This window comes from Gavialis gangeticus, unplaced genomic scaffold, assembly GCF_001723915.1.
Source record: "Gavialis gangeticus isolate Ggan-Ray unplaced genomic scaffold, GavGan_comp1, whole genome shotgun sequence".
Lineage (NCBI taxonomy): Eukaryota > Metazoa > Chordata > Crocodylia > Gavialidae > Gavialis > Gavialis gangeticus.
Window position 1 is genome coordinate 55,534,823 of NW_017729025.1, and position 13,044 is coordinate 55,547,866.

At 42.3% G+C, this 13,044-nt stretch overlaps 1 protein-coding gene across 1 annotated transcript in view; it reads left to right on the forward strand.

The window, feature by feature from the left end:
- The window catches only part of LOC109299322 (DNA mismatch repair protein Mlh3-like), a gene marked incomplete at its 5' end in the record, with an annotated part of 21,019 nt that extends 9,628 nt beyond the window's left edge, over positions 1-11,391 (forward strand). The window contains 8 exons of the mRNA XM_019519915.1: positions 1,472-1,544; positions 2,400-2,471; positions 4,009-4,117; positions 6,955-7,111; positions 8,095-8,118; positions 8,561-8,639; positions 9,917-10,068; positions 10,935-11,391. Coding sequence (XP_019375460.1) covers positions 1,472-1,544; positions 2,400-2,471; positions 4,009-4,117; positions 6,955-7,111; positions 8,095-8,118; positions 8,561-8,639; positions 9,917-10,068; positions 10,935-11,027 — 759 coding nt within the window. The remainder of the gene's footprint in view (positions 1-1,471; positions 1,545-2,399; positions 2,472-4,008; positions 4,118-6,954; positions 7,112-8,094; positions 8,119-8,560; positions 8,640-9,916; positions 10,069-10,934) is intronic.
- Between the last annotated feature and the right edge of the window lie 1,653 nt (positions 11,392-13,044).

Consider the following 13,044-nt stretch of genomic DNA (forward strand, 5'->3'; position numbering starts at 1 on the left):
TCAGGGGTGACCATAGTCTTATGTAGAGTTTAGCTTATAGATTGTATAGGATAGTTTGGATAAGGATGATTCTGCCTCAGTCAGGGGGTTGAACTAGATGACCTCTGGAGGTCCTTTCCAGCCCTTTTCTGTGATTCTTTGAACTACACAGTCTCTGATTCTGCCTCTTCCCCTCTTTGGCCTGCCCTCTCCCCAACTCCCCGTGGTGTCAGAGGCTGCCTTGGCTTTATTCACTTCCTGGAGCACAGCAAGTGGAAGAGCCACCATGCAGCAGTGTCAATGCTGCTGATTGGTTAGGAAGAATTACCATGTGATCTGTGCTGGGTGGGTTGTGGGCCTGACCCTGGCCCCATGCTGATTGGCAGGGGATACATCATTTTATATTTGAGCAAATACAGTCTATATTTTTTAGTTGCGAACTCTGTGTGAGCTCTGAAAGTCGCACTGGGTTCTTTCTATCTCCTACATCTAATCTGGAAAAGATTCAGCAAGCGAAACTATATATTTTTTTACCCTTATATAGCTACATTGGCATGTAGGAGTTGGCAGGGGTGCAAGAAGAGTCTGTTGATGCAAAATGGGCTGTCCAGCTTCCGGGCAGCTGGGGAATTGCAGACCCATGGGCCATGCATTGAGTAGGTGGGTGGGCAAGTGCTCTCTGTCCAGAATCTGCCCTCCCCACCTGTTGCGCACACAGCATGGGCAGCTCAGCTTCCCCTACTGCCAATTGTGAAGGCTTCCCAGCAGCCCCTCTGCCACACACACGGCATAAGCAACTTGCCTCCCACACTTTCCCAGACGCTTATGTTAGGCAGCCCAGCCACCGCACCTCTCTGCAGCACAGGCAGCCTATCTTCCCTCCCACAGCCCATGAGCAGGACATCCCCTGTCCCCAGCTATGTGCACCGCTTAGGAAGCCCCCCACCACAGCACAAGGTAGCTTGGCTCTCTTCCACTGCACATATAGCACCCACTTTTCCTCTTCCACCTGCACACACTACCCAGCTGCTGCGCACACAGCTCGGGCACTTCAGCCCCCTTCTGGCTGCTGGGACAGGAGCAACTGGGTGGAGGAGCTAGTGGCTGGGTGGGAGCCCATGGGCCTCATGCTAATGCTTTGGGGGCCTGCCCTGATCCATAGTCTGCCAGTTAGACAGCCCTGATGTATAAGATGGACTAGAATCCAGCTCATTTACTCTTAGCTGTGTGGCCTCAGAAAGACTAAAAGGAATTTAAAAACATTGTCAGAAAGGCAACAGATATGTCTGAAACATATGGGAAAGAAGATGTAGCGATATGAAGGTATCATCTTCGCATTCACTTTTATAGGTAGGACTCCATTCTCTAACTCATTTAATGATTGTGAGGTTAACAGATGGAGAGGAGAGTCGTTTTCTTCCATAAAGATGTATGTCTGCCTTCTGAAAATGGTCGTGCCAATAGAAAACGGTTATTTTGAATTATGTTACAGGTTCTTCAGCAAGTGGATAATAAATTTATTGCTTGTTTAATCAATACTAGGAGTGAAGTGAATGAATATTCAGGTAAGAAGACTGTTAGTACTAGCCATTAGCTAGCCTTCAAGTCCAGTTGCAGTGTCCCCTATTGTGGCTGTACACTGTTATAGTTTAGAAACAGGAATTTTAAAGTGCTTCTAAAAATAGACAATTTCAAGAGTGTGTTTTTGTGATCTCAGTGTTGTTTGACAAATGCAATATCTATGTCAGTAATATTAAGGAAAGTCAACAATAGCCAGATCAAAAACAAAGTCCAAGAAGACTGTCTTTGTCTCATGAAGCTGACACAAAGCAATGTTTAGAAGAGTACTAGCCTTCACTTGAAATATCTTGACTGTTTTTTCTGTTTATTTTGGACATTCCTGAAGGACTTGTTCAAACTGCTGGTCATATGCACTGGTGATGAGTGTGATAGAGGAACATATTGTATTTCAAATTAGCAAAGATATTAGATTCCATTTTCAGTTAATGGACACCTTATGTATTGAAACTGGCATGAGTTAAACAAGAAAGGCATTAAAAAACCCAGTGGCTTCATATTTTCTTTTAATCTGTTTAAAAAAATTGGAACAGGACTGTACTTGACCTCCTTTTTAGACGTGGAAAAGGGAAATTAGCTGCAGACATCATTACAAAATTAGAGACTCAGTCTGACCAGCCTAAGTGATATTTCCTCACCTGTGCCCCAAATATCATTTTTGCATTATTTTATATTCCCTTAACCCAGCTTTCTCCTGGATTTAGTTCTGTTAAAGAGATTGATCCCCACATGGTAAATCTGATCTGTGAGTGAGCCATGAGTGAATCCCATTCTTCTGCCCAGTTGGTGCAGGTGTTTGGTATGATGGTACTTATAGTTAACCTCCTCTGCTACATTGCTAGATGGAAATCTGCTAGTGTTGGTGGATCAGCATGCAGCCCATGAGCGTATCCGCTTGGAGCAGCTCATTGCAGGTGAGAATTCACATGGTTCAAGACGAGCGATTCACTCCCCATTGGCATGCAACACAAATCTGTATATGTGAGACATTATGCTATTTTGGTTATATTAAGTGTAAAGGTCCCCAAGATGTGCAGGAATCCTTTAGAATCCTCATCCTTTCTTCTGTACAAACCCGTAAGATCTTGCAATCATCCTGTGTTAGTCAAAGTACTACTGGCAACCAAATGTGTGCTAGGTGTCTTCCAAAGTATTTAGGAGGGGCAATTCTTGTTCCAGGTAACACAAATTTTAAATTGAAATAGACCAGATCTAAAAGGTTAATAAGGGTGACAGGAGAAGCAGGAGAGATAATAGAGTAATGTTAATGAGATAGTACATTGTGGAAGCTGTGACAGGGTCACAGAGTAAAGAGCTTGGGCAACATTGTTTGTGTTTTAACAAAATGGCATGCTTAGTACAGAAACCTAAACCTAAAATCACTATGATTTCCAGAATTAGAAGAGCAGTTACAAGCCAAATGAAACAATCGCAACAGCTATAAGATGCCACACATCCACTACATAGTGATTTTTAGCCACAACAGAACCACTTTTGATTGCTATTTGATTGGAAATGTGGCAAGTTTCATTTGACAGACTTAACGAGGCTATCAAAACGCATGTAGACATCACTGAGCAGCTTTCCTGCAGGTACAGAGAAATATTGGTCAACCTGGAGATGTTTAAATTGTCTTAGAACATGAGTTAGTTGTTCAAAGACATCATAGAGAAGTGCAGTTACTCTGTTGAGCTGGACACATGTGACTGAGGTGAACCGTGACCATAAACATCAGTTGGTCTGCTGGCTCTTGGAGGACCTGTGCACTGTGAAAGACCTTGTCAAGGCTACATACACTAGGCCATATTATGTGGCCAGTACTGGAAAAATCTATAACTGTGGCAGGACCCAAGATGTAGTAGTCACTTGAAGTTACCTGCGGAAGAATAGTGGTCTTTTCTCTGGCCTTGTTAGAGTTTGGCTGGAAAGCATGGTGCCCATTCAGTATTCACTTAAGATTGTTGACCTTCTCTCTCCTTTTTTCCAGTCTAAAAGCTTCCAGGAAAAATGTTTTGTTGTTGTTGTTGGGATTTTGTTTGTTTGTTTTTGTTTTTTAGCTCGGTGGTAAAAATAACTGAAGATTAAGGACCCCTCTGGGAGCGAGGGGGAAATATTTAATGCATGGTATTTTGGTAGAGACTCTGCACTTGTTCCAGATAGTTCTGAGAACAAGTGGCCATCTCATGAGCTGAGATAACTGTAGCAACAACTCTTTCTATTTATGATGATTGCTTTTCAGTTCTGGGGGGAGATGCTAAGATAATATTAAACTGTCCTCTCCCCAGAAACCTTGCATCTCTTCCATAGTATTCCCCATGAGTCCTAGAAGGAAGAGTCTATGGCTGCTTAATCTAAACACAGAGGGCTACACTGGAGCTCTGGCCCATGATAGGAACTCTTGTGAGGATAATACAGAAATAGATATTTTAAGAGTGGTACTTTATTTTACAGAGTCATATGAGAAACCATCTGCAGTATCTGGTAAAAAGAAATTACTGTCCTCCATCATCTGTCCGCCATTGGAGATTGAAGTAACAGAGGAACAAAGGAGACTCTTACGGTTAGTAGTAACCTAGAGCTCCAGTATCTTGGACAGGGTTCCATTAAGTACCATAGCCTGGACTCTGCTGTTTGTATACCACAGCCATTGCTGAAGTTATTTACATTTTGCTTTTGGGAGGTGCATACTGAATTCCAAGAGCCACAATGTGAGGGGTGGAAAATAGAGTATTATTGGGAAATACACATGGCAAGTCCTCAGAAATGACTCTTCCTTCTTCCAGGTGATCAAAACTGAAGTCACTGCATTGAATAAGCAGTGAACATATTTTTCCAGATATTTCAGAATGGTGGATTGGCTGCTGTCAGGAATTCTCACTTGTATAAGAATTTGGAAGAATAAAAGCAGATTTGGTTTTGACTCCTTAAACCTCTGTAGCATTAATCAAGGTTTTATTTAAAACTTCCTGTCTTTCCTCACACCAAATATCTTTGTTTTTTCTCCCATGCTACCCTCATGTGTAGGAAGAACTCTTTATAAACATCCATAAAGTTTCCTCATTGTCTTCATTAAAATTTCCCTGTGCTCATGCCTACAAAACACTTGGTAATGGTTAGGTTGCTGGTTTGCTGAGACCATTGCCTATGCTGAATAATATTACCTCATTATCCTCTTGTCTTCCATATGTCTAGAGCCACCTCTTGCCTTTTCTTTAGGTTGTGAACTCTTTGTGGCATAGATTTTCTTGTTTTGAGTTTGTACAGCACCAAGTGTACTGGGCCTCTGGCCCATGTTGGGGACTGCCATGCAATATAATAATACAAAATAGAGTAAATCAAGTAGGGTGGGTGATTACAGTTACAGGGCTTCCTCATCTTTGTGCTTGGGATGGATTTGCTTGGTAAAGGGGCCTCTAGGAGCCAAAAAAGTAAAGGAATAGATCAGATTTTTCCTTCTAATGTGTATGCATTTTCATTTGTCAACAATTTCTTGTGTTGTTTTCCTTTCTTTTTTAGGTTCCTCTGAAGTTTCCCTTTTTTATCTCAGTCCCAGCTAATGTAAAGTATTTTTATGTCTTCTACAACTTTGGGTACCTCAGTGATCACTGTCTTTTCTAAATGGTTAATACACAGATTTCAAAATGTTGCTTATAATGCAGAATTCTTGGTATGTTGAAAACTGACCTTTTCTTCCTTTGCTTCTTTTTTTCTGTCACACACTGCGGGCAGACATAACTATATACAGTTTTAGAAGATGTGTGTGTATGGAGATTTAGGGTCAGAGTCTCTCCCATCCGTTAGTTAGCTACGTGGACTTAGGCAGTTGGGTATGATCCTTTTCCATCCTGTTCATGTCTCTGAGAATCCATTAATGCATCTATTTTTATAAAACCCTCTCATCTTACACTTACAATTGCGTCACGAAAAACTAATGAAGGGGAGGAGGATCCACCCACCTTTTTCATTACTGTTTTTTCAGGGACTTGAGCCTGGAATGGAATCATTCTGGATTAAATGGATTTAAAATGACAGTGTTGTTACAGCTATACTTTCTACCAGTACAGGAACATAGAGACAAAATAGTTACATCGGTCCAGCATGACCCACAGTAAACTGGTATTATTTAAACCCAGTATATATTTTTTCTGTTCATGCCCTTAGCTTCTTTCTTACCCTTCAAGAAAACATATTTTTCATTCTGTGGCTACTTCAGATGCTTTTAGCCACTTGTGCAAGGCACTGTCAGAGCTTTACATAATTTTTATCAGCTAGTATTCTTTTCCTACATTTTACTGACCTACTTAGGGAATTCTAGGAGATGAGAGAGGTATAATTTTCTCCTTTGGAAGCTGGTTTGTCTACTTTATATCACGATCATCTTGCTATTTTATGCTTGCTTTTAATTATTGTTTCAACGTATGTATCTGATACTGGGATAAGATCCCACTAGTAAGAAACCATTACTTACTTCTATTCCTCTGTTGTAATAGCTAATTATAACAAGAGTGCACATTTTTGCATATTTTGACCTTTCCATGCTCATGCTGCTGCAGAACTCTTGGATTCTAGATGCTTATCTTCCTCAAGTGGGCCCTTCCTACTTGACAGTGCATTTATCAGTTCTCTTGCATGGTCTCTAGTTTTGCTCTTTAGAGTATCCTGGGTATTTATTTTTGTGTTTAACTATTTGTCCTTCAAACTACCGTTTAGCTTAGCAAACTTTCATCTACCTACTGTAGTTTATTTTTTCTGTTACCGTCCCTAGAATTTGATTTCACATTTTTGGAAAGATCCCTGTTAGTTTTCAATATCATCTTGGGCACACTCGGGAAACCCCAGTGGCTTTTTTGCCTTTCTGCTTTTATTTTTAGGAGAATTGATGCTTGTTGTGTTTCTGTTATGGTTTTATAAGTAGTGTTCATGAAGAGTCTGATCATTTTAATTTCCTCTGAATCAACTTTAGTGTATCTTTGTTTAGCTGCTTCTTTGTTTGAAAATCCTTTTAAAAGTTGAGTGTCACAGTCTTGGTCCCTGGCCACAGTCCCTGAGGATTGTTATATAAAAAATATATATACTCTGTATTATGCATATAGAGAATAATGTCGCCACTTTTACTTGAACCATTTCCTACACAAAAACACTACGTAGTAAAGGGAACTTCTGGGATCTCAGAAATGTAAAGCAAGCAGTTTACACAGACATGAGGGAGGGGAATATGGTGTGAAGGAGAGAGATTGCTAGGAAATCCCAAGAGGCCATCAGACAGGTGATGGAGATGGGGAGTTGCTGTAGGACCTTCAGTAGTGAGAGTGCAGAAGTGTCCGGCTCTGGAAACACTCCTGTTGGTGTTTGAGAAAGAGGTGCTTTTGTATTTTAAGACTGAGGTTTTCTTCTCAGGTGCTGTTACAAAAGCCTGGAGGATTTGGGCCTTGGATTATCATTTCCAGAGAACAGGAACCAGATTCTAGTGGGGAAAGTGCCCTTGTGCTTCATGGAGAGAGAGGCCAATGAATTACGACGGAAAAGACAACCTGTAGCTAAAAGCATTGTGGAGGTCAGTCGTGAACACAGGTTTGGGGTCCAGTTATTCTGTGATGGTGACATTCTGTTCTATATTAATGGTGCAGGATATTGGAAAAGTATCTCCTCTGTGAGGCAGCCAAACACCAAAGGATCTGTGCTTTCAGCAAAGCTATTTATGCGTGACATCTGACCTTATGACTGCTGCCTGAGCTGGTGTTCCTTCTTCTTCATTAGGAAAGTAATCCGTACTGAAAAAGGAGAGCCCGACTTCCTAGCACTGTTCTTTTGTAGCAGAATAAAACAGAAGAAAGCTTTACTTACTAATTGTGTCAAAGTCTGGTCTGGTGAATAGAGAAATGACTACTATTTTAATTTTAATATAACTTAACTAAGACTTGTAGAGAGAAACCAGTGGTCACCAATGAGGACAGCAAGGCTGATTAGGGTGGATCCTCTATTTTCCCATTTGAGCTGCTAGCCTCTTTCCCTTAGAGCAGTACTGCAGCAGAGTTGGTGGCATAACGAATTGTCATGTGTTTTCTCCAGGGTGGAAACCCCTCCTTTCTGGGACCTCTTTATCATTTCAGCTAGGTGAATGGATTCTCAACTTGGGAGTCCTAATCAATTTGCTCTGGCTACCTTTTAAGGGAAACTGCAGTGAACTTCAAAGATTACTTTAGGCTGGTTATTTACCTACCTGTGGTACATATATGGTCCTCATCTGCTTACTGTACCAAAGTTGGTCATGCATCTCCACCCATATGAGGAAGCAGAGTACTGTTATCCCCATTTTTTCAGGTAGGGAACTCAGGTGAAACTAAGTGACTTGTCCAAGATGTCTGTTGCAGGGGAGGAATTCAGTCTCTCTCAACCCAGGCTGGTACTCAGATCCCTCCATCTTTCCTTGTTTTTTAAAATGGGGAATACAGTAAACATAGCCAGGGTAGGGCAGTAGAATGAAAACTTGAGAAGGGGAAAGAATAGCAACTGATTGTTCTGCCTTTTGCTTTCCAGGAGTTAATTCAAGAGCAAATTGAGGTAAGTAGCTCTCTTTTTTCAGGGAAGGATTGGAGGCTAGTCTTTCTACTGCAGGGGTTGGCAAAATGTGGCCCAGGGGCAGGATGTGGTCCACCAGGCCATTCTGTCTGGTCCGCAGGGCCCCTAAAAAATTTAGAAAATTAATATTAATCTGCCCTGGGCTGCCTGTCATGCAGCCCTCGATGGCTTGCCAAAACTCAGTAAGCGGCCCTCTACCCAAAATAACTGCCTGCCCCTGTTCTACTGGAAGCCTTGTTTCTTGCCACAGGACAAAGCCCTGGAGATTAGTGTGCACTAGTCATCATCAGGGATTGACAGTGGGGAGATGGAAACTAGATGGACCGTGTTAGATCTTCCTCATCCATAGCTTCTCTAATACTGCAATTCTTCCTTCTTTTCAAACTAGCTGAAAAGATAAGTCCTGTTTTCTTGCTACTTTTAGCTACTGCAGACCACAGGAGGAGCACGAGGGACACTACCTCTGACATTTCTGAAGGTGCTGGCTTCTCAAGCATGCCATGGTAAGTGAGCGTTCTTTACCTTCCCATTTATGCAGCGTACTCTCTGGGGCAGTGGTTTCAGAGAGTTCTTCCAAGAGCTGCAGGAGGCACATCATTAGACAGGGTGCCTCTTAAGTGTCAGGAAACAACTTCCCCTTTGGACAGCTTTACTTGGGGTAGAAGATGCCCTACCTGTTATGTGTGTATGTGGTTGTTATCCACATTCCTGCACAGCAGAGTTACTGACAGTGCTGTCCTAATGTGCACCAACCAGTGTGAGCCATTGGACCACCAACCCATGTGAGCTATAGGACTTTCAACAAGCAGTCCATGGAGTGGAGGAGAGGGTATGAGGGAGGTCCTGCATCAGTGCTCTTTAACAGGCAGGGAGGACCTTAAGCAACAGTACCCTCAAGCCATTTTGTCTGCCCTCAAATGGTAACTACTAGAAATGACAGTGCATGGTGTCCCGGAGACCTGGCAGTGTTCTTATTTGGAAATACAAAGGACTTCAAGGGTTGTGCAAAGGCCCCAAAATAAACAGGTATCACAAATGTATGCAGCAGTGTTTTTAATCCCTTCGTACTAGCTGGACTGTTGCATGCTGCATTAATATACCCCTCCACTGCCAAAGGGCAAATGTGGACTGATTTGCACCACTTGACTCTCCAAATGGCAGAGGGTACATAAGCCTCCCTTTATGTGGAAGAGGAAGACTAAGTGCCATTGCTGAGTTGCAGGATGCATGCTGCTGAATATGGGATCAGAGATGTCACTCCTGATGTCTGTGAAGAGGGACTGGTAAAAGTATAAGATGACTCTTTTAGTAGCCTGCTTGTATTTAGTGCACTAAACGCTCAGGAATAACTGGTGACTGAGGTGGCATTCAGCCTCTAGCATGCGGAGCTGATATTTAGTATCTCTCTGCTTTGGTAGCTTCACATTTGTGGAGTGGCCTTGTTCTCATATCTAGAGAAAACTGCTGATGTGTGTCATGTAAGTAACATCAGGTGGAAAGCAAGGAAGCTGTCCTACCATCCACCTGCCAAGGACCAGACAATGAAGTTTGTACCATGACAAAAGCCAGTCTTTATGTGTTGGGAAGGCTAATTAACTGAAGCCAAATCCCAGATCTGTTTCATTGTAGCATGGTCTTTTGATTTGTGGTCTCAGGGGGCTAGAAGGAGGGTGATGCCCCTTATTTACTTGCTGTAGTTTCCAAAATCCCTGGTGAGGAGCTTGCTAGCTGAGTCAAACTCCTTTAGCTAGCACTTGCTGCATCTCACCTCTCTTTTCAGGAGCTATTAAGTTCAATGACAGTTTGACCATGGAGGAGAGCTCCCAGCTTATTGAAGCTTTGTCCTTCTGCCAGCTGCCCTTCCAGTGTGCTCATGGGAGACCTTCCATGCTACCCCTTGCAGATATAGACCACTTGCCACAGGAAAAGCAGGTACAATGTGGAACACTGCAGGTGGTGCATCTTGGGAGGATGAATTCATCTGCCTTTCCAGCCAGGTTGCATCTTAAATCAGATATGCTCTGTATCTGACCAGATGTGTGATGTTTAAAGCTGTCATTTGTGTCCCTCTCCTACTCTTCTTGTATTAATCCCTGGTGCATTGTTTATAAATGGACAATGCAATTGGACAAAGGGCACTTCCCAAGAGCATTGTTTCCCCATTAATATTTATTTAGATTTTGCCTACATTAAACAATCATGAACTTTTTTATTTACTCAGACCTACAACTGTTTAGATTAGAGCCTGAAGTTAGGCTCCTGAGCCTGTATGTAGGCACTTATAGGCACAAATCCCACTGACTTCCAGTGGCACACTGCTGGGGTAGCATTGCCCAGTCAGAGCAGTTCAGTATATCGGAATATCACACGGGTTGCAGACTGAGCCCATAATATTTGCTGATTAGTTTTGTGTCCAAATATATGCGCTTGGTTTTCTAGTGAAGCTAGTGATGAGGGCCCTGGACCTATGAGCACTTACCAGCATAGGTAAACGTTATAGGTGTGTAAAATTGGATGTTCTATTAACAGTGAAGCAAGTTATGACAAAAACAGGTACAAAAGAATTGCTTCACTAATTTGAGACTATAAAGTGGGAAGAAAGCAAATAACCAGCAAAATGTGAACAAAACAGTGACACACAAAATCATGACTTCTCTTGTTGCCCATGTGCTGTTTCAGGTTGCAAAACTGGGTCCTCATGGAAGTCATTTAGAACACACCTTTGATAAAGCACTTGAGCATCTCACTGTTGGAAGGGGCTATGGTGGTCAGTGAAGTCCTTTGCTCTTTTCTCCCAGCAGCCTAAACCTAATTTGGCCAAACTGAGAAAAATGGCCCAAGCCTGGCAGCTGTTTGGGAAACAAAGACATCACCATGGAACTGAGAGCTGAAAACCAGAATCCCAGGAGTGCTGTTGTCACTCAGTTCCTTTCAACCAGCATTCTACATGGACTTGCCTCCTGAGCCAGGACACAAACAGAGGTCCTGCCCTGACAGTTAACCTGCTGAGGAGCAGAGATCAGCCCTGGAAGTGTGGCTTGAGAGGACTGCTGTGTCTCAGGGAAGTGGCTTCAACATTGAGAGTGATGGTTTGGAGCCAAGACCTTTCCTTTATTCAATACTCAGTTGTTCAAGGCTAGAATCTGCCTCCCACTTGCAGATGCTGAATTCCCTTTTTCTTGTGAGGATGATTTTAGTCTATGTATTTACAGTGCCTTGGCTACATATTTATTAATAAACCTAAATACACTTTCACTTTCGTAAGCTTGCCCACAAAATGATGTAGGTGGGCTGTGCTCATTCCAGCCATTGACATGAAACTAATGCAGAGGAGGCCTGGCTTTGGTATTTCTCGTCCTGCCTGCAGCTGCTGCAGTTCCCTGACTCATTTTACCATGCTGATGGAAGATTTCCAAACTAGAGCCTGATGATGTTCTCTCAGTGAAATACAAGCTCATATCATACTGCAATTTCTGTTAGATTGATGTTTATTTCTATGGTACTAAAGAGATATTATTGATGTATATTTACTTACTCATAGGCAGCACCATATCATGCATCATTGCAACACGTAAGTGCCTGAATTAGTCAATAATCTTATTGTAGCAATGCTTACAAGCTAAACAAAATGAAGTAGATAGGATACTTCAATTCCTACCCTAGACTGTAGTGTAACACAGCTGTGCACTGTTAAAATTAGAAATGGTTCTCCCTTCCCAGGAGACCCTACAGTTTCTTCTAATGCAGTGTGAAGCTGCAATAGGAGAAAACAGATGCTTTTAAGTATCTTGGCAGTGCACAGACATGGGAACTGAGGTTTGAGACCTTGGTCTGAAATAGGTAGAGCAGTGAATGCGAATGTATTAGCCATCAAGTTGCTGCAATGTGGGAAGGGGTCTGTTTGGCATTAAGCAAATGCCATCCTTGTTACAACTAAGGCAGACAAGGTTCTTTGTGTGAATCTGATATCTTTTATCAGACCAACTTAAATAGTTGGAAAACAATTATTAAGCAAGCTTTTGGGTTCAAAAATCCTTCATCAGGCTAAGGAAGTTTCAGCAGTTGGGGTGTGCTCTTGCTGGATGGAATGAAAAGTAAAGAAGCTAGAGGCTGGTCTGGTATGCATACAAGACAGGTAAGTCAGTGAAAATGTTGGAGTGTGCTTTTCCATCCAGCAAGAGCACACACCAACTGCTGAAACTTCCTTAGCCTGATGAAGAGTTTTTGAACCCGAAAGCTTGCTTAATAATTGTTTTCCAGCTATTTAAGTTGGTCTAATAAAAAGATATCAGATTCACGCAAATAACCTTGTCTGCCTGTGCCCTTAGACCAGCACGGCTACAACCTACACCCTTGTTAGAACTAACACAGTCATTCCCATGTAATGTTTATTTCAACAAATCCACATTTTCCAACCGAAGTAGTTTGAAATTCCCAGCTAGCTTCAATTAGAATTGCTGTCATGGTGCCAGAGGCAGCTACTCCCAGGACATATCTACAGCTAACTTACTGTGCCAGATGGCACTATGCCAAAATCCATGACTCTTCTCTAGGCACACTATTTCCCAAAGTGGAAGCAGGGTAGCCACCTTAGCACTGTGCTGCAGACAACTGATTAGCTCCACAGCAAAACTAATCAGTCCAGAAAGTTAACAAGTCAGACAGACCTTTAGTCTCCCAAGTTGTAATAGAAGGAATATCAGGCTGCTACTAGCAAATTCTCATTTTTGGTACAGTGATGATCAGCCTACTGCAACTTAAAGAATCAACTTATTCTTGCATGGAAGATGCACTTGTCTCTTGGCTGTTGGTTTAAGCCACCTTTATTATAGTAGATCAAGGCAAGGCAGCTTAGCTGCACCAAAACATTCCAAGCACACCTTGGGCAGCACTGAACTGGACCTTTTG